Source organism: Thalassophryne amazonica, chromosome 4, assembly GCF_902500255.1.
Source record: "Thalassophryne amazonica chromosome 4, fThaAma1.1, whole genome shotgun sequence".
NCBI classification, from domain to species: domain Eukaryota; kingdom Metazoa; phylum Chordata; class Actinopteri; order Batrachoidiformes; family Batrachoididae; genus Thalassophryne; species Thalassophryne amazonica.
The window spans coordinates 20,399,264-20,421,934 of NC_047106.1; the positions used below are offsets into that span (position 1 = coordinate 20,399,264).

The 22,671-nt window shown below is 38.4% G+C and overlaps 1 protein-coding gene across 2 annotated transcripts in view; it reads left to right on the forward strand.

Annotated features, from left to right (window-relative positions):
* Positions 1-11,408: 11,408 nt before the first annotated feature.
* hnf1ba (HNF1 homeobox Ba) overlaps positions 11,409-22,671 on the forward strand; it is a 35,799-nt gene continuing 24,536 nt past the window's right edge. The window contains exons 1-4 of one of the 2 annotated variants that reach the window (XM_034169181.1): positions 11,409-11,923; positions 13,670-13,869; positions 14,130-14,397; positions 14,489-14,724. In XM_034169181.1, the coding sequence (XP_034025072.1) occupies positions 11,547-11,923; positions 13,670-13,869; positions 14,130-14,397; positions 14,489-14,724 (1,081 nt within the window). In that variant the 5' untranslated portion in view covers positions 11,409-11,546. The remainder of the gene's footprint in view (positions 11,924-13,669; positions 13,870-14,129; positions 14,398-14,488; positions 14,725-22,671) is intronic. The other variant, XM_034169182.1, reaches the window with a different exon arrangement.

The following is a 22,671-nucleotide window of genomic DNA, read 5'->3' on the forward strand; positions in this document are numbered from 1 at the left end:
CTAAAGTCATTTCAAATGGCAACTTTCTGGCTTTAAGAAACACTATAAGAAATCAAGAAAAAAAATTGTGGCAGTCAGTAATGGTTACTTTTTTAGACCAAGCAGAGGGAAAAAATATGGACTCACTCAATTCTGAGGAATAAATTATGGAATCACCCTGTAAATTTTCATCCCCAAAACTAACACCTGCATCAAATCATGGCTCCAACACGAGAGATGTCAATTGAAACAAAGGAGAGGATTATCAAACTCTTAAAAGAAGGTAAATCATCATGCAATGTTGCAAAAGATGTTGGTTGTTCACAGTCAGCTGTGTCTAAACTCTGGACCAAATATAAACAACATGGGAAGGTTGTTAAAGGCAAACATACTGGTAGACCAAGGAAGACATCAAAGCGTCAAGACAGAAAACTTAAAGCAATATGTCTAAAAAATCGAAAATGCACAATAAAACAAATGAGGAACGAATGGGAGGAAACTGGAGTCAACGTCTGTGACCGAACTGTAAGAAACCGCCTAAAGGAAATGGGATTTACATACAGAAAAGCTAAACGAAAGCCATCATTAACACCTAAACAGAAAAAAACAAGGTTACAATGGGCTAAGGAAAAGCAATCATGGACTGTGGATGACTGGATGAAAGTCATATTCAGTGATGAATCTCGAATCTGCATTGGGCAAGGTGATGATGCTGGAACTTTTGTTTGGTGCCGTTCCAATGAGATTTATAAAGATGACTGCCTGAAGAGAATGTAAATTTCCACAGTCATTGATGATATGGGGCTGCGTGTCAGGTAAAGGCACTGGGGAGATGGCTGTCATTACATCATCAATAAATGCACAAGTTTACGTTGATATTTTGGACACTTTTCTGATCCCATCAATTGAAAGGATGTTCAAGATGATAATGCATCTTGCCATAGAGCAAAAACTGTGAAAACATTCCTTGCAGAAAGACACACAGGGTCAATGTCATGGCCTGCAAATAGTCCGGATCTTAATCCAATTGAAAATCTTTGGTGGAAGTTGAAGAAAATGGTCCATGACAAGGCTCCAACCTGCAAAGCTGATCTGGCAACAGCAATCAGAGAAAGTTGGAGCCAGATTGATGAAGAGTACTGTTTGTCACTCATTAAGTCCATGCCTCAGAGACTGCAAGCTGTTATAAAAGCCAGAGGTGGTGCAACAAAATACTAGTGATGTGTTGGAGCGTTCTTTTGTTTTTCATGATTCCATAATTTTTTTCCTCAGAATTGAGTGATTCCATATTTTTTTCCTCTGCTTGGTCTAAAAAAGTAACCGTTACTGACTGCCACAATTTTTTTTTCCTGATTTCTTATAGGGTTTCTTAAAGCCAGAAAGTTGCCATTTGAAATGACTTTAGTTTTGTGTCATGTCTGTGATCTGCTTTTTTTCTACAAAATTAAACAACTGAATGAACATCCTCCGAGGCCGGTGATTCCATAATTTTTGCCAGGGGTTGTAAGAGGACAGGCAGAACATATTGCACATTATTATTATTATGGTATTTTTTTTAAAGTAACTTGGCCGACTATCCAATCAAGCTTATCCAGAAGAAGATGTGATTTTCCATTTATTTATTTAATTAATTAAATCTACTAACAAGCCAACTAAAATGGAGGCGAAAAAAATTCAAACCCCAGAGAGAGGATGTCATCTGCAGTTGCACAGACATACGAAACCTCTGAGGAGGGAGACGAGTAGTCGTAAGGTTCAGGAGGAGGGTAAGGTCCAGTTCAGCCTGTGGAACGGTACATGGCCGCAGGTTTCTGACTCTCACGCACATGACCTTTTTTAATTTCAGGTCGTGACTAAATGTTCCGCTCCGTGCCTCAACAGCGCTCTGGAGGTCATGAGAGGTCAGTGAAGACACCAGCAGCGGCCAAGTGAGTCTCTGACACCTGAAAGCCATCAGGTGACACAGACACCCGCTGGCGCTGACCGGATCCAGCCGGGCTGCTGCATCATTGTCAAATACGTATATTCACGCTCATCCATTTTAAGATAAATGCACTGTAGAATGGCACTCGTAAAAACCTCTGCCAAAGCCCATGATGCCAAACCTTTCTGACCAAAGACATATGGATGTTGATTAGTCAAACTCTGTCTGTCCGTCCATCTGTCCATCTGTCTGTCTAATTCTTGTTCCACCCATAAATGCAAATATTTTGTGCAACTTTTTTTTTTGTTTTTTTACATTTTGAGTAAATTGTCAATTAGATCTGTGCAAAAATATAGTTTCCTTGACACCTGAATGTGTTTAGCATATTCATTCATAAAAATGAGTTTTGACATTAGATAAGAGTATAATAAACAACAACGAAGAAAAGCCAACATTTTAAACTAACTTTGTACACCAATTGATTTAATTTCCTGTCAAAAATAACCTCAGGTGTGAGCAAACTTGTAAGAAAAAGTGATTTGTTATTCTTATATGTATAGTTGAGAGTATTATTGTCACTTTACCATTTTGACCCAGAAGTGTTGAAAAATGAAGCCAACACAGAAAGTGACCAAAAATTGCAGTTCCCTGAATGGCCACTTGAGGCTTGCTCCAAAAGCGAGCCATGCCCCATAGACACGCATGTTAATATGGCCAACTTTACATCAGAAATAAACATGAATACAGCCTGGTACAGAAACACGGATTTAGTCTCAATAGCCAGTTTCCTCATTCATGACAACGGTAAGGAGGTGAATTTTAATGTAACTCCCCAGTTTAAGTTAATTTAAGCCATAAAGTTGTGAATAAATGATGGTGTGGTTGCCTTTGAGTGACAGCTAATGTGCTGGCTAGCAGGTGCTGCTAGCTGCTGTAGCCTTGGCTGTGTTCCTCCTTTCTAAGCATTTTATTACAAATATCTGAGCTAATATGGCTCAAGCTGTGGTTAATTGTGCTAACAGCCCATGAAAGACGTCTGTGCTCCGGTATTTCTGCTGAGTGAAATTTTAGTATTATTTGATTTGTATGTATGTTAGTACTAGCTCGATGGCATTGGCTCTACTGATGATAATCAGCCCGACCAATAAGCGGCCCGGCCGATAATCTGTGAGTTCTTAATCGGCCGATAATTGGCCCAACCTATTTTTGGTCTGTCTCTAGTTTTTAATACCTGACCCCAAGAAAACAGTTAACAGTGTTAATATGTTGTTCAGTTGAACAACTTGATTAAACACAATGGTAGAGTTAATTTAACACTACTTGGAGTGGGACCAAATGTATGGCCAGTAGAGTCTATTTTACTCTGTTTTACAAAGATTTTGAAATTTCACTTTGCCAGAAGGCACAAGGCAGAAAAGAGCCGAGATATTATGTTGTCTTGTAGGAGTAGATGCAACAGACACAATCTGGTCTAAAAACTGCAATTTTTCCAGTCCCCCTCACAAAAACATATAATGACTTCAGAGTTATCAAGTCTACTTCTTGCAAAGCTTTTTGAGAACTGCCTACTCCAGACAGATGTACCATGCAGTGGCATACTGTTTGTATTTCTTAATGATTGATGAAAATGAAGACACATTCATATGTTCATGTGTCCATCCCCTCACTTCTGTATGTGTTATTCTGACGTTACTGATGTTGAGACACGGTGTTGGTGGAAATCTCAGCCAAAACCAAATCTAGTAGAAATCAGCAACCTAGTGGGGTCATTCGTGACTCCGAGCACATATTTTTGTGCACAATTTTTCTAATTTTAATCAGAAAAAAAGTTTTCTACCATGAATTTGTCAATCTATTTGCATTTGTTTACAGAATTTTGCAAGGATCGGCCGATCCGTGTGGTAAGTACGTATAATCCAAACTTGTGCAGGGTCACTTATGACCCTGGGAAGATCTATGAGTTTTTTGATATGATAGCTTCAGATGGTATTGTAATTTGCCAACTCTAATCATTATATTTCACTGTTTTGCAAGGAGGCCTGGTCAACAGATGTAGAATAGCAAGATTTACAGCTGCACAAGCAATGAGACTGATTCTTGATGCTCAGAGTGAGGATGAAAATAGCTCATGATTACCACAAAGGATGACTGATGGGTTCATTGAGATTTGTGTTGACATATTGGCATATTTGGTAGCTGTCGGTTCTTCAATATTTGATGCTATAATTATCCTAGTCGCTAAAATAGCTTGGTCGCTTTGAGGATTAATGTACTCACTTAATGTACCTTGAGCAGGTATTCCTGGCCGTGCTACCTGTCTGTCCTTTGGTAAGACACTTTCCGCATTGTCTCAGTCTAACCAGCTGAAATGTAGTGCTGGCCCAGTTATGGTATCTGGGGATAAGCATCAGAGCCTACGTATAGCGGACTTTCTGACAAACCCCCTGATGTTAGACTGTTCTTTTAACTCTGACCTAGAAGGGAGACACTCTTTTTTTTTATTTTAAGTGTTGGTGGTTATTCATCACTCACTGCAGTTCTGCTCCAGACGCCAGCAGGCGGACTCTTCTTGTTCTGGATGGCCCCTGTCCCCTGTACCTTAATGGGTAGTCCGTGTTCCGTGCTGCGCTCCAGTGCACAGGCCACTTTCATAACAGGCGTGATGGTCTGTGTACTGGATAAACACTTTTCGCTGGATGTTATTATTTGTTGTTAATGGATGACAGATTTTAAATGGCAACATCATGTGAAAGTGTCAGGATAAATTCACCCACAGACTTTTCACTCACGTCTGGACAAACTTCACATTTACTTTTTTCTTCCCTCATCTTCACATTGATTGATGACGTAACACCAGTGTCTTTGTTACCCTACTAATACTTCTGGGTTTTATTATGTCTGATTTGTAGCGTAGTTACTAACATTTTCATAACTAATTTCATTTAAAAATGTTCAAGTTTCAACGTTAATTTGAATAGAAAGTGTTATATTTTAAGTTGAATCCTGATTCACTTTCTGAACAAAGACACCGTGCAACTTTTTTGGTAGTGAGGCAGTTTTTTTTTCCCCAATACCAACACTTCATTTTTTAGTGCCAGGGCAACTTTTTTGATACAAGCAAACCTTTTCAGTACCGCTATAACTTTTTAGATATAGACTTAGACTCATTTTTATTGTCATTCAGTAAAAAAAACATCATGTTCTGCTGTCAGAGAACGAAATATCGATGCACTACACGAATAGATAAAAAAACACAAAATAAAGCACAGAATGCCAGTTTAACGTATGTGATAGTTCTAAATAGGTTAAAAAACTACCAGTAACTGTTGATGTATCTGTGTATACACAACATACAATAAATAAATAAAGGACACGGGATTTTGCACATATGAAGATGCTACAAGGATTAAGCTGCTACCAGATGCTACACTGTATTCTATATCCTACATTCTATATTGCATAGGTCTTTCTACTGATTTGTATTTAACTGTCTTATGGCAGTTGGGTAAAACCTGTCCCTGAATCTGCGTGTTTTGCAACTCAGGCTACGGTACCGTCTACCTGAAGGCAGGAGGGAAAACAGATTGTTAAAGGGATGTGAATTGTCCCTAATTATCCTTCTTGCCCTTGACAAACAGCACTGTTCTGCCAGTTCACCAATGGCATCTGATAATCTGATTACTTTTGGATTACATTTCAAAGTATTCCTACCCAACCTTGTTTATTCGGTACAAAACAAGTTTTATGTCTATACCTGTACAACTTTATTGAGTACAATGCAACTTTTTGTCTATACCTGTACAACTTAATTGAGTACAAAAAACTTTTTTGTCTATACCTGTCCAACTTTATTCGGTACAACTTTTGTGTCTATACCTGTACAACTTTGAGTACAAAAAACTTTGTCTATACCTGTAAAAACTTTATTCAGTACAATTTTTGTTGATACCTGTACAACTTTATTCAGTACAATAAAGTTTTTTGTCTATACCAATACAGCATTCTTCAGCAAGTATTTCAATTCCACTGTTTTCATTTTCAGTAAACATATTGTTTTTCAATGCCTAATTTTATTTTCAGCATTACCATTAACTGTCACTGATCTCAATCCAAACACTTCAAGTCTTTTTGGAGGCTTCACCTCCAATGTGTTTTCTTAGAATTACTACTTTGATGGTTATTGACTTTGTTTACTAATCGCCATATTGTCTCAAAAGGCATAAACATTATTGGCGTAGAGCCCAGAGTGTATGGTATGTTGGTCCTGGGCATGAAAATGTAAAAATTTACTTATGACTCTTAAAAAAGACTTGAGATTAGCAAGACTGTTATCTGATTAGTGGTGCTGTCCACATATTGTTCTAATGGTGGTCTACTTTGATATGTACTCAGGTTTGTTAAAAAATAAACGTCTGTAGAAAATGATGGTAAATCTGATGTCACTGTTAAAAATGTTTTGGCCTGAGCCTCTGCAAAGTTATTGTTTTCCAAATGTACATCTTTATCTAAATGTACATTTTTAAATTTATGAAGTTGACAGAATTCAAAGCACAAGATATTCCGCCTTTGACCCTTTGTTTGACCTTTCCCATAATTGAGACAGTGTCCAAACAAAAACACGGCATCCAGCAGTATGTCCCCTCCTGTCCTGTCTCATCCTATTTTATTTTATTTTGCAGATGAGCTTTCTTGACAAAATATAATTTTAGACAATTATTAGTCAACAATATTTCAAAAACCCTGGGAAAAAATACATGTCACCCCCCAGATCACTGGTTCATATTTTGACCCTTGATCCATAACTTAAGCCATGAAACTACAGGTGTAAAAAATAAATAAATGGTGACAAGTTATCTGATTGATTTAATGTTGGTTTCAGTAAGTTCTGTGCAAAATATAGTTAATTTTATAAGTGAACTTATTTGTTTGTTTTTGTTGTTTATTTTTTGAGGGATTTTGAGGGGATTTACTCAGCCTATAACTTTAGCAACAGTTCTCAAAAATAAAAGTAAATCAAAAGTATCCAGTAATGCTACCTGTAACTTTCTGATGTGTTCTTTCTCTCCGAAGGTCACAATAGGGAATTCTTCAGGTGAATTAGGAATCAGAAGCGGTTTCAGACTGTTTACCATCTGAGGTGACTCATGTTCATTCTCGCTGAACACTGGTTTTATTTTTTTTAAGTTCATAGCCAATTAATGTGACTTTGTTGTGGTCATTGTAATTTATCTAAAGCTTTGTTACTGAAAATAGACATTTGTATTGCATTAAAATAGTTCAAATTACCTTTTTTTTTTTTTTTTTGAAGCCAGGTAATGTGACTATATTTGATCATTATAATTTATCATTAAATTTTATTTTCTCTTGTTGAGCTTCAACCTGTCATATCTGAAGTTTCAAACACAAATCTAACTTTTAACTGTTAACCTTTCTTTCCATGTGATCATATAAGGTTTTATTGCAAAAAAAAAAAAAGTTGTGTTAAAAATCACTTTGTGTGTGTGTGTGTGTGTGTGTGTGTGTGTGTGTGTGTGTGTGTGTGTGTGTGTGTGTGTGTGTGTGTGTGTGTGTGTGTGTGTGTGTGTGTGGTGGTGGTGGTGGGGCATAAAATAACTACTGAGTGATTAAATGTCACTCCAGAAGACAGACTGTAATTTATGTTAGCAGACGTCAAACAAACCGGCTGATATTTTACAGCAGAGCGACAGGCAGATACACTGTATATCTGAGGGGGGAAAAAAAAAACAACTTTACACAACAAAAGAAGGTGAAGATAAGACAGCAGCCTGATCAGTGAAAACACACACACACACACACACACACACACACACACACACACACACACACACACACACACACACACACACACACACACACACACACTGAGGGTCTTTTTTTTTATAAAGTGTCTAATATCAACAACAAATACCATTAATTAACAACATAATAATAAATAACTTTCTTTAGTGATCTATATCCCTGTTCTTGTGCTTTATGATCTTTTTATTTGATCTAATGCGCGAGGCAGATTTTCTACTTAAACTCTCACTGGAGGTCATTAAGGTTTGAGGGCAATCCTGACGATTACTAATGATCAACCACATTGATACTACACTGAAAGATTGCACAGCTGACCAGTAATTGTAAACCATCATAGAAATTCAGCTGCCTGACTTCACAGATTTTACTTTCACTTCCACACCAGCTGCTCATGCATGCTATGGTTAGTCTTACATTAAAATGTTAAATATCTTGTTTGCAGATAAACATTCTTGACTTACCAGATACTATAACACATGATGAAGCTGATATGTTCCATCTGGAAATAAAATATGGATCTGTGATTGTTCAATTGGTGCTGAAATAATTTAGTTTGAAAACAATATAAAATATAAAAGCCTGTTGATATAAACCCATTTTTTCCACTTGGCCGCATTGCTAAGTACGTATATTTTATTATTTTGCAAACTGGTTATTGCAAATGTAACTTATGTGCTCGTACCCTGGACAATTTTGTACACGCTTTTTTTTTGCATTACATCTAAAATTTCATTCATTATCATTATCCTTATAAAAATGATTATAAAGCAAAATTCTAATTCAGTACTCATGAATATGGCTTTAAAATACAAATTCATTCATCACTTAAATATATTCTCTCTCTCTCTCTCTCTCTCTCTCTCTCTCTCTCTCTCTCTCTCTCTCTCTCTCTCTCTCTCTCTCTCTCTCTCTCTCTATATATATATATGTATATATATGTATTACAGATTAGATAGAACATTATTAATCCCTTGGGAGGACTCCATCAGGGAAATTGAGGTTCCAGCAGCATTGCATAGCAGCGCACAGGGTAAGAAGCACGCAGAGATTCAAAAGTAAAAATAAAAAACATTTTGCAAAATGTACAAATATAATACTAGAAATACTGCCCGCTACTGGCTTACTGGGTACTACTGTTCCTCTCCTTCCCATCCTCTGTCTTCCTGTTACACTATATATATATATATATATATATATATATATATATATATATATATATATATATATATATATATATATATATATATATATATATATATATAGTGTATGGCCATGCATATATAATTCTATCTACAATAGAATTTGTACCATTTAACATGCTATATATTACCTATTATGTGCAAAAAAAGAGAGGAAAATAACTGTGCAGAATCAATATTTAGTAGCAGTGAATAAATAATAACTGCTGTAAACACCTGCTCTTGATTGCAATGTGATAAGAGTAGGTACAAAAATACCAATACAATGAGCCATAGTGCATTCATTGTTCCTGTTTCCACATTACAAAACTGCAAGTTTGACTGATGACACATTTTGGGCTTTGTTAGAGCTCTGTGCAGGTGCATTGCTTTGGTTCTTTATTAAAAGACAGAAATTAGGAAATTATCTTGTAGACACAAAGACTGAACAAATAAAAGTATTTTGAGTGTAATCATTTTGAACAGAGTGCACGGAGGAGGTGGTGTGCTGGATTAATAAGCAGAACTCAAAACACACGAGATGACTGCCTCAAAATTCTAAAGATTCAAATGATTCAACTTTTAAGACTTATTTTCAGTCAAATTTATTTGGATAATTTGACTTAAGGCAGTTTGAATGAGCACATAACGTCCTCATGTTGCAGTATGACAGACATACTGCAATGATTATGTTTATTTTCCTGTTCCACTGTTCTTAGTGTAGAAATAATGAAATATAAATGTTATTTCAGTCAAGTTTGGCAATTTTTCTTGGAAAAAATATTAATTGATTATCAATGTAGCTGATGAATATTTTTCTGTTTATTGGCTGATTAATCACATAGTTCTTTTAGATAATGTACACATAATTAAAATTGCATAATGCCTAAAATATGTATAAAACAACAACAAAGAAAGGCTTAAATTAAAAAGATGGCTGTTATTTTTCTGAGAATTTTTGCAGCTCTAATACAGCATGAGTAACATTCAAAATGCTTAGTTTTCAGTCAAAGTTTGGCTTTAAAAAAATTAGTCACTGTCAAAATACCTGTCAATCAATTAATCGATTGTTTCAGCACAAATATATGACTCCATAAGTCTCAGAGTAAAGAAATGCAAATATTCAGTTAAAGTCTGGCACATTTTCTTGAATGAACTGATCATCAATGTGGTTGACGATTTTTCTGTTAATATACTAAGTGGTCACTCAAATAACTGTCAACTTAACACAAATTACACAATTCCAAAAAAAAAAAAACAACATATATGAGGTTTGACCTTACCCTTCTGAAGTGCTTTGGGGTGACTTATTTTGTGATTTGGCGCTATATAAATAAATTGAATTGGGAAAAAAAATTACAAAACGTTACTTGGAATTTTTCCTTTAAAAAAAAAACCTTAAAAGTTTATATTTTTGCTCTAATGCACACTGTAATTAAAACTCCATAATGCTTACTTTTTAAAATTTGTGGCATTTCTTTGAAAAATGGCAATAACTTATTAAAATATTTATTTTTTGATAATCAATTTCTAAATAAATAAATAAATAAATAAATAAAATGGTTGTACTATACACCATGAACACAATTCCACAATACTTAGTCTTCAGTTAAACGTTTGTCACTTTGTCTTGAAAAAATTGATTAATTGATTGATTGATTAACAAAATAATTGATGAGTATGTATGTGTGATCCCCTCATCAATTAGTCAAATATTTTCCACTGTAATATGAAGCATGACTGAAATTCCACAGTGTTCAGACTCAGATTATTATTTTCCCCTTGAAATTATCATGAATAATTGATCGAAAAGTTTGTAATTTTTTTCTGTCACTCAAGTAATCTTTTTTTTTTTTTTTTTTTAGCTCTAATTGACACATGGTAAATACAAATTCATTAAGGTTTGGTATTATTGCTTGAAAACAATTATTAATGGATTAACAAAATAACTGATGAATATGTATCTGTATTCCATTAAGCTCAAATATGTTTTTTCCCTTGAAAAATTATGAATAATTGATTTAAAAATTAGTGTTTTTTTTTTTTTTCTTCTGTCACTCAAGTAATCTTTTTTTAATTAATTAATTAATTTAGCTCTAATGGACATGGTAAATACAATTTTAGAACACTTTGAAAGGTTTGGTATTATTCCTTCAAAAAATGATTAATTGATTAACTAATCAGATAATTGTGCCGGACAACAACTTAGAGCAAACAAACAAACAAAAAAATTCTCTGGAAACACGATGACCACAGTATAGTTGAGAATTGTTTTTTTTCCTGTTGCTCAGCCGCGTAATAATTGTAAAAAAGCGTCTCAGTGTAAGTTGGGCGGTGCGGCCTGTGACTGTGAGGAGCGGCGCTGGGAGAATGTGTGGAGCAGCTCGTCTCTTTCTTTATGGAGCACAGAACAGGGTCCAAAGTCCGCCGAGGTTCTGCTGATAAGTGGGGCCAATAAAAGCGTCGCTGCTGCAGTGTAAACACGCGTCCGTGGATTTCCATCAGCCGGCCCACTCATTACCATCTTTTATATTGGTGCGCTGCTCTGAAGGCACATCATGGCAAAGCGCTGCGTCCTCCCCTCCGCGGGCCAGTGAAGCGCGCCCCAACAGGTGTCAGTCAGCGGGACCTATGTTTGCTTTTTAATGTTCTCCAAAATGGTATCGAAGCTGACGTCCCTGCAGCAGGAGCTCCTCAGCGCCCTGCTGGACTCAGGAGTCACCAAAGAGGTTCTGATCCAAGCCCTGGACGACATGGACCCCGGGCCGCCGGGCTTCGGAGTGAAACTGGAGAACCTGTCCATGTCTCCTCCTCCTTCCAGCGCCAAGCTGAACGGAGGAGACTCCGACTCCAAGCCCGTGTTCCACACGCTCACCAACGGCCACAGCAAGGGCAAGCTGTCCGGGGACGAGGGCTCCGAGGACGGGGACGATTACGACACCCCGCCGATCCTCAAGGAGCTCCAGTCCTTGAACACGGAGGAGGCCGCGGAGCAGAGAGCGGACGTGGACCGCATGCTGGCGTGAGTCTGATCTATTCATCTATTATTTATTAAAAATAAATAAATAAATAAATAACGAAAAGAAAATCTGAGATTGTTTTTTACTTGTTCAAGTTTATAAAGTAATCTTCGTTTTGAGAAATAAATTCCATTAATTATAATATGTTAAAGACAGAAGTCAGTCATAACTTTAAATAATAATAATAATAATAATAATAATAACAACATGGGGCTTAAAAAGCACTTTAATTTCTTTGTTTACCAATTTAAAATTACCCGCCACGGCTTCGTTTTTACATTCTGGTAACTAATTATCCACATGGATTAATGTTTCTTTACCTTTGCAAAAATTATTAACTCTGTACTCCACCTCTCTACAATAAAAAAAAAACGACAAATGGCTCAGAGAGGAAGGAAAAACACATAGCAACAAATTATTGTTGATAATAATAATAATAATACAATACATTACTTCAAATTTTTAATTACAAAAATTTTAATTTTCTTCCACTTTCTTCTGTCGCCAAATAAGAGGACAAATAATCATTAACCGGGCACTAAAATATCTGTAACATTTTTTTTTCTAATTTTCTCACCTCAGACTCGTATTTTCTGTGTCCGTCTCAACATTTGGAGTCGCCAGAACAAAATGAAAACGAACCCACGTGTAGTTGAGTTATTATTAATTTTATTCTATAAATCATCAACTGAAAGATACACAGTGGCGTGTGATTAGAGTGAATGGAGATCTGGTTATTCATTGTCAAAAGTTATAAACTAACATCTCCCACTTAACCCGCAGACTTTAGATGTAGGTCTCCACATTCTCCAAAACAAACAGACGTGTGTAGATTTGCCATAATTACCGAAGTCCCTGCTCCTGCTGAGCCTTCATAGGGTAAGCCAAGCTTTTATACTCTAATATTTAATCTGCAGCAAAAAAAAAAGTCAATTTATTCTGAATTCATTAAAAAGGATAAAACGGCTTCATGTTGCATTTATTTCAAGCCCAAGTTCTTGAATTTGTATTTACATGTTGACCTTTTCTTTGAATATTTCTAATATTTTCTATATTACAAATGTCACATAACTGTGACTAATTATCTTTATTGTTTTGTTATAACAAAAGTACAGCATGATAAATGTGTGCGATACTTTATTTAGACTGTATTTTAAAACATTATTGAGGTGACTGTAATATTTGTCTAAGGATTGAGTAATTTATCATGCTTCTCCAGACTTGAGGTATGACTGTATCTTTTAAAGAATATTTAAAATTTTGTCCAATCAGATGTATGTGTGTCACACAGAATCAGAAAATATTAAAAACAAAATATAGGGGGTGAAAAAAAAATTGCTTGCAGGCTGATTTGAGGAGTTGAGCTTTCAAATCCTAAGTCCAAGTTTCTCAGCTTGGCTGAATCCACTTGAACTAACCTTTGAAAATATTTACAGCCTATTGAGCGGCTCTACAATGATAAACGGCTTGTCTAGGAGGGGATTTATTGGTCTTGCACAGCCCTTCTGAAATTGGAAGTCTTGCACAAAAAAAGAGGAGGTTAAAAAGAATGAGCAGCTGAATGTTTGTGCGCCTTAATGTCCACACAGTGTTAAAACTATATATGAGCACATGTGATCACATCAGCTATATGACGCGGAACAAAAAGCTCTATTTCAGCCATAAAATCTGAGTCGAGAAACTGTTTCATCCAAAAGCAGCTCATAATTCAGTGTTGAAGTGAGTCCTGTGTTTTTCTATGAACCCAGAGAGGATCCATGGCGTGCTGCCCGCATAATCAAAGGTTACATGCAGCAGCACAACATCCCCCAGAGGGAGGTGGTGGACATCACGGGCCTGAATCAGTCTCACCTCTCCCAGCACCTCAACAAAGGCACGCCCATGAAAACGCAGAAGCGAGCAGCTCTCTACACCTGGTATGTCAGGAAACAGCGGGAAATTCTCAGACGTAAGTTAATATTTGAGTTTCTCACACTTCAGCTCCGGCTTGTAATATGTTGGCAGCAGCAGCAGCAGCACGGTGGCCTTCTATGTGTTTGTACGTCCAACCTGCAGGGAAAATAAGATCAGATGTTTCCACAAGCTGATGTTAGATGCATTTATGAGTTAAAAAAAAAAATGGCACTGTGCACCTTCCCTTTGTCACAATTTGTTTCCTGAAGAACACTTTGAAAGGAATTTTACGTGAAACTCTTCTCATTTTTTCAGAGTTCAACCAGGCAGTTCAAGGTTCTGGGAGCAATATGACAGACAAAGGCAATCAGGATCCGGTGTTTTTTTTCCCAGAGTTCAATGCATCTGGGCAAGGCATGGGTCAGGCCAGTGAGGAAATCGGCAGCGAGCCTTCCTGCAAGAAAATGAGACGTAACCGTTTCAAATGGGGGCCTGCGTCCCAGCAAATCCTCTACCAGGCCTATGACCGGCAGAAGAACCCCAGCAAGGAGGAGAGGGAGGCTCTGGTGGAGGAGTGCAACAGGTAAGTTACCACGGTAACTGGCTGCACCTTCAGTGAGAAACACAAGTGGTCATGCGGTGTTGGAAATATGTAACATTCCTGTCTGGTGCAGAGCCGAATGTCTTCAGAGAGGCGTGTCCCCCTCCAAAGCTCAGGGTCTCGGCTCCAATCTGGTGACTGAAGTGCGAGTTTACAACTGGTTTGCAAACCGGCGTAAAGAGGAAGCCTTCAGGCAGAAGTTGGCGATGGACGCGTACAACACGCCGACCCACACTATCAGCACGCTGCTGCCTCACAGCTCGCCGCATCACGGTCAGACCAGCGCTTCACCTCCCAGTAAGATGCCAGGTAGCGTTGCTTCATGTTTAGCTGAACAGTATGTTAGGACGGAGTGTATCAACCTCATCAGGGCCGAGTATAAAATGGACTGCATTTATATAGAACTTTTCTATCTGCATCAGAAGCTCCAAGCACTTTACAATGATGCCTTACATTCACACTCACACCAATGTCAAGGTGCTGCCATGCAATGTACTCACTACACACCAGGAGCAACTAGGGGGTTAAGGATCTTGTCCAAGGGCCCTTAGTGATGTTCCAGTCTTGGCTGGGTTTTGAACCACAGATCCTCTGGTCTGAAGCCCAATGCTCAACCACTAGACCATCACCTCCCTATATGCTCTAAACTGAAGTATATGTGTGCATATATATTTATAGAAGCCAAATCTTTTCCAGTTTGCTTCTGGGAAAAAGTATATCTTACACATCTGGGTCTTATTCAGCCAGCGGGCCACCAGTTTGAGACTTCTGGCTTACCATAGTGTCACATATATTTACACAGGCCTTTTCCAGTTTGAGTCTATGCACGCATGCACACACGCACACACACCAGCCTATTGTGCATACACTGACAAAAGTGAAACTTCAGACCTAACTTAAATAAAACATTGGCATAATTTGTTGTACGTATAATGTGGTGGAATGTTAAATGGACTGCATTTATATACCGCTTTTCCATCTGCATCAGATGCTCAAAGCGCTTTACAATAATGCCTCACATTCACCCCAATGTGAGGGTGCTGCCATACAACGTATTCACTACACAATGGGAGCAACTGGGGGATTAAGGACCTTGCCCAAGGGCCCTTTGTGATTTTCCGTTCAGGCTGGGATTTGAACCAAGGATCCTCGGGTCTCAAGCCCAACACTTTAACCACTAGACCATCCCCTCCCCTGGAACCCTTAAATGATCAATATAACGAGCGGAAAAAATAATAAAATAATAAATTGCAATATTTTTTTAAATAAATATTTTTGAATTTAAAAAAAAGCTGATCCAAGTTTAATCTTTTTTCAGTGCACCAAAGCCTAAAGGAATGTGGGTGTTACTTAGCCCCCAGGCCACCAGTTTGAGACCCCTGGTTTACTGTATATTAGGACATAACTTTTCCAGTTTATTCTTTTTTGTGTGTGTGGGAGGAGGTGGATTTATTGTGCATATGCTGGAAAAATCAAAAAGCTAAAATGTTGGATCAACTCAAAAAAAAAATATGTATCTTGTTGTGCCTAAATATGTTAGTCTTTTGTAAAATGCATATTATTTCTGGAAACCTTAAATATAAATATAATTTGAAGAAAACTAAAAAAATTTTGAAAGGTGACCCAGGTTTCACTTTGTTCAGTGGACCTTAGTCTCATGGTTTGTGAGTGTTATTCAGCCCTCGGGCCTTCAGTTTGACACCTCTGATTTACTGTAATGCACTGTATATTGTGTCATATCTTTTTGTAGTTCTCTCCAGGAAAGAAAACTCAGTTGTGCACATTGCAGCCAAATAGGTTGGATATTTTTACCTCTGCCAATGAAGTTGGAGGATGTTATGTTTTCTGCTGTTTGTTTGTTTGTTTGATGCCTGGAGTCCACATTTGTTCATAAATTGTTATGAAATTTTTACTGAGGATTCATATCTTGATAGGCAATAACTGATTCAATTTTCAAGGTCATAGGTCAAAGGGCAAAGTCAGGAAAAATCTTGGAAAATTGGAAAAATCACCATCTTTAACACTGAACAAATTTTCAAAAATTCATAACTCTGTCAAAAAATATCAAATTTCTTTTATATTTGAGAGCATTATGTAGGATGGTATCCTTTATCGTCTGACAAAGTTTGATCTGAATCTGATCCAGATTACACATTTTGTTGCCATTTAAATTTAAAATTGAAAACCCTATTTAATGTATATTTTACATCTTAATCAAACATGCCCCAATCACTCTCATATTTGAAAGTGAGGTGCAGACTGACATTCACTATCGCCTGACAAAGTTTGATCCAGATCTAATCCGGATTACGGATTTATCTGATATTTGATTCTTTTTAACATTGAAAAGCCCTTTTGATCTATATTTTTTGTATTATATTTTATCTTATGAAAAGACACTTCTAACAGGACTTTGACCTTGAAAATTTTTTTCCAAGGTAAAAATTAGCAGAATTGTAAGTAAGTAAGTAAGCTTTATTTATATAGCACTTTTCACAGACCAAGGTCACAAAGTGCTTCACACGATATAAATAGACAATAAAAACAACACATACAAATATAGAACAATAAAATAAATTGACACTAAAATGCCAGTTTAAAAAAATGTGTCTTTAGTTGCTGTCTAAAAACATCCACAGAATCCAGTGAGCGAAGAGAACAGGGAAGCTCATTCCAGAGGCGAGGTGCCACAGCTTTAAAAGATCTGTCCCCTCGAGTTTTAAAACAAATTCAGGGGAACCATCAGCAGGTTCTGATTGGAAGACCTCAAACTCCTGCTGGAAACATAAGGCTGGATCAGGTCCTTAATGTACTCTGGTGCCTGCCCATGTAGAGCTCTAAAGGTCAGCACGAGGATTTTGTAATTTATCCTGTAAAAAACAGGGAGCCAATGTAAAGACTTGAGGACAGGAGTAATATGCATTCTCCTGTGGGCGCGGGTAAGAAGTCGTGCAGCAGAATTTTGCACTACCTGCAGAATTAGAATTGGAAACTAGTGTTGGCGGAGGTTTGCGCTCTGCGAGTGTGGTGCTTTGGTTCAACCCCGTGGCCACCAGTCTGAGACCTCTGGTTTACCCTAATATCTACATAATCACGTCTTTATTGTTTTACATGCAAAAGGAAGTTAGTGTTCAGTTTGAAAACTACTCCCACTAGCTAAGATATCTTATCCGCCACCAGCTGGAGACTTCTGGTTTACCATAATATTTTGTGTGCACATAAACACACGCATCTTCTTTTTCATGTGCATCAGGAAAATTTTAATTCAGGATGAAAACTACTGATTCAAGAGCTTCATCTCACTCCCCAGACCACATGTTTGAGACCCTAATTTACTGTCATGTGTTGCACACTTGCACTCGTTCCACAGAGGATCTTTGGCTGTAACTTAAAACAACGTTGTCAAATGAAGTGTTTGATTCTGTGGACAAGTGGTTTAGTGTGCTTGTTTCCAGAGCAGAATGTTTCTGGTTCAAGGCCCTGTTCATTCTCCATTGTGGAGTCGTGTCAGGAAGGACATCTGGTGTAAAACTTATGCCAAATCAACATGCAGCATGGTGGCTTAGTGGTTAGCACTGTTGACTCACAGCAAGAAGGTCATGGGTTCAATTCCCACCTGTGGCCTTTCTGTGTGGAGTTTACATGTTCTCCCCGTGTTTGCTCTGGTTTTCTCCCACATTTAAAGGCATGTAGGTTAGGTGAATTGGAAACTTTATAATTTTCCAGGCCTCCCTTGCAAAAGAGATCTCGATCTCAATGGGACTAATCTGGTTAACTAAAGATTAAATATACTGCCTTCAAGACATCCATATTGGGTCTGCTGTAGCGACCCCAAGAGGAAAAAGGGAGGAGCTGAAAAAAATTGGCTATTAGGAGACCTGGAGCTCTGAGACTGTGGTCATGTGATGCATAATCCAAAGATAAGCCTGTGTACCAGCTGGTAGATCTGGATGGATTATAGGTCTAGGATGCACCATCAGCACACGCTTCTAAACCTGACCTCACATTTGCTTCTTTTGTTGAGGAGAAAAACACAAGTCAGGCCAAAAACTACTGGCTCATAGGCCGTGTGCAGCCCCCAATGTCACCTGTTTGAGACCACAGATTTATATGATATTATAATAACAAAATAATCAAGAATAATCATAGTTAGAATGAATTTTAAGAACACTGGCAAAACTACATTTTTTGTAACTTGTGAGCTGTAGCATGGCCCAAGCAGAGGGTCACCCCTTTGAGTCTGGTCTGCTTGAGGTTTCTTCCTCAAATCATCAGTAGGAGTTTTTCCTTGTCACTGTCGCCTGTGTGCTTGTTCTGGGGGTTGGTAAGGTTAGACCTTACTTGTGTGAAGTACCTTGAAGCAACTTGTGATTTGGCGCTATATAAATGAAATAAATTGAAAGTGAAAACTAAAAACTGCATTGGCTGCTAATACTCCAAAGAAGTGCATGATTTTTGTTGTTCCTCAGCTGATGTGATCAGAGAGCAAGCGCAGAGACAAGTGATCAATGAGTGTGAGTGAGCTGAGCAAATGCCATTGTTATTCTGATCTTTGAGAACACACTGAGAACAATCCACATTGTACCTGCAATCTCCACTCCAAAGTCAGCACGAGAAGCAGGACACAAAGGGCAGCGATCCTGTGACAGGCCGGGGTCAGTGTGTGTGTGTATGTGGGTGTGTGTGTGTGTGTGTGTGTGTGTATGTGTGTGTATGTGTGTGTGTGTCAGACACAGCCGACATCATGCCGTCCGCACACGCTCCTCGTTGCTAATGACTCTGCTCGACGAGTTACCAAAACAAGGAAATACTCTGCATTATTGCTCTGACCATTTCACCTCCACCGGCTGTTTGCAGCCGGCGTAATTAGTATCGACCCAGTCTACCTGTGTTTACGACATAAAACCAAAGCTGATAGGCTTTGCAGAACATTATCCTCCCTGCCATCACTCACCCTCCATAAAACTGCGATTTGAGAGAGTCGCTCAGCGCCTATTGTCGCTCTCTCGTGTCCGAACACAAGGCAAGCTTTGAAGACTAAACAAACTGTTTGTCTTGGCGTGCTCTTTTACCTTTGGATAAACTTGTCCCACTCGCGGACTGCTTGTTCTCTCTCTTCTTTTTTTTTTATGTAAGGAACACCTGACCAGGCATTGACCTCTGGTTGCAAAGCCAGCGAGGTCAGCGACAGGCGGCCTGGGGAGCAGCAGAAGGGACGGGGTTTGTGACTCCCCCAAACCCTCAGCTGGTTCTTACAAGGTGTCCTGCTGGCATCTCGCCGACATCATCAGCTGTTTTTCAGTGTTGGCCCCTGGCCTGACAATAACGCCACAGCGGGGTGGCTCATTGCGTTGCTAGGGCACGGCCTGTATTATGCATGCTTAATGGACAATTAAAATCCTTTGCTGCTACGTCTCCCTGGCCTTTGATAAGAACCTCCTCTGACTTCTTCTCCCTGTACTCCACCTTGGTGGGGGGTCCCATTGTCTGTGGTGTATTAGAAGACTGCAGCAACTGTAACCTGGGTTCATTTATCTGGCTGGGCCTTGAGGAGGACTGGTTTTAAAGCCTTTATGGCCAGTGGCATGGTTGCTGTGGTTGGGTGCAGACTTGAAGCAGCAGGAGCTGTCCACTGGAGTATTGGCCCTTTTCTGGCCAGAAAGGACTGATGACCTCCGGGTCCCCAGTGACCCCTCCCTCCAAAAAAACACTTCCACACCTTCAGTTAAATGGGCGAGGTCACTGCTGGGTCAGCTCAAAGAAAAACCTCCTTACTTTGGGAGTTTTTATTGATTCTGTTTTGGTTCGTTGGTTCGTTGGTCACAACTGGATAAACAGTCAAACAGTGTGACTTGTGCTTTTGAGACGGGCTCAGTCTTACTTTCTGAAACGGAATTGTTCTCATGTAGATTACATATTTTGATCAGCGATGTGTGAGTGTGCATTTCTTTCTTCCCACTGAGTCTGTTTTTAACTGACTTCGAATAATGTGGTCCAGTCCCATCCAAAGGTACTGGAACAGGAAGGAAAATTTCTTTGTTTTTGTTCTTCCTTGAAGACATTTGGGTCAAAAATATGAGACAAGAGTTCAGAATTTCTGCTTTTATTTCCTGGTAGTTACATCTAGATCTGTTAAATAACTCAGGACATTCCACCCTTTGTTTGAACCCACCCATTTTTTCAAGTGAGCAAAACTATTGGGAAAATGTTTCTTTCTGCCCAGGTGTTGCCTTTTAGGTTGATTATTCAAACATTAAATAGCTCTGCATGACTAGTGTAGGTTTTACCCTAAAGTTTAACCTATAAAGACTACATTTCTTGTTAAAGAGGATAAACCAACATGAAGACCAGGGAGCTGTCTACGGGAGAAAAGCAGGAAAACCGATCAGAGCCATTGGACAAACAGTGGGCATAGCCACCACAACAATTTGGAATGTCCTGAAAAAGAAAGAAACGACTGGTGTACTCGGCAACAGGGATCCAATAGGTCGGCCAAGGAACTCAACAGCAGTTGATGATGGAAATATTGTGAGAGCTGTGAAGAAAACCCCCAAAACATCAGTAAGTGACATCACCAACACCCTCCACAGTGCAGGAGTGAAGGTATCACAATCCACTGTTCAAAGAAGACTCAGAGAGCAGAAATATAGAAGCCATACCACAAGATGTAAATCACTCATCAGCAGTAAGAATCAGAAGGCAAGATTAGAATTTGCAAAGAAGTACAGAGATAAGGCACAAAAGTTCTGGAACACAATCTCTTGGACTGATGAGACCAAGATGAATCTCCAACAAAGTGATGGAAAGGCCAAAGTGTGGAGAAAGAAAGGAACTGCTTACAATCATCCGAAGCTTATAAGAACATCTGTGAAGCACGGTGGAGGTCATGTCATGGATTGGGCCTGCATGGCTGCTTCGGGAACAAGTTCATTAATACTTATTGATGATCTAACTGATGATGGTAGCAGCTGAATTATGAATTTAGAAGTGTACAGAAACACTATGTCTGCCAGTTTACAGAGAAATGGATCCAAACTAATCGGGAAGATTTATCATGGAGACACTTGTCTCATGAAGACAAGTTTATCATGCAGCACAACAATGACCCAAAGCAGACTGCCAATGAAACAACTTCATCAGGGGGAAAAAGTGGAAGGTTTGTCTGGCCAATCAAACACCTGACCTTAACCCAATAGAGCAGCATGGACTTCACCTCCTGAAGAGGAGCCTGAAGGGAGAAACCCCCACGAAAAAAACAAGAACTCAAAGAAGCTACAGTAAAAGCCTGGAATAGCACCACAAATGAAGAATGCAACAGTTTGGTGATGTTCATGGGACACAGGCTTGAGGCACTTATTGCAAGCAACAGTTATACCACTAAACATTAAATGTTATTTACTTTAAGATAATTTTTTGTAGGGGTGGCGGCCAAGTGGTTTCAGTGTAGAAGGTTCCCGGTTCAAACTCCACCCCTGCCCATTTCTCCATGTAACGTGGAGTTGCGTCAGGAAGGGCATCCATCATAAAACTTGTGCCAAATCAACATGCATATCCACCTTGGATTTGCTGTGGTGACCCCAAGTGAAAACAAGGGAGCAGCTGAAGGGTCGTAATTTAAGATTATTTTTTTTTTCCTTTACGTTTGCTCACCTAAAAATGTTGTGGTCCAATACAAAAGGCGATATGTCCTAAGTTATTTAACACATCTAAATAGAAATACCAGAAATAAAAGCTGAAATTTTGAACTCTTTTTTGCTTACATTCATCTTTTGATCTTAAACCCAAATGGCTTCAGTGAACAACAAAAACAAAGGAACTGGCCTTGCTGTTCCAGTACTTTTGGTGGGGAGTGTATTTAGGACATTTTCATGATTTGTAACGATTCTAAACGGAAGTCAAATTTATTAATGTAATCTCACAACATCAAGGCCTGTGTGTAACAAATCAAAAGTTGCATGTTTCCGCTCGCTCTTTTGAATGTTAATGCTTTTGTGTCATTTGGTAAAACATATTTTTATCCTTTTTATTTATTCATTTTTTTGCTTTTAGTTGCATGAAATAATGCAAATATTGCAATTATCTTGCATATGCAGCACAATCTCCCCCCAGACTTTGGAAAAACTTACTCATACTCAAAAAAACATACAAAAAAAGCAACAAGTGAATAGACAGATGAGTCCATCCAAACCTCCAGTTTAATAAAATGACTCAAAAATAACACTATGTAACAAATTTTTATTTTTTGTTTTGTTCCTG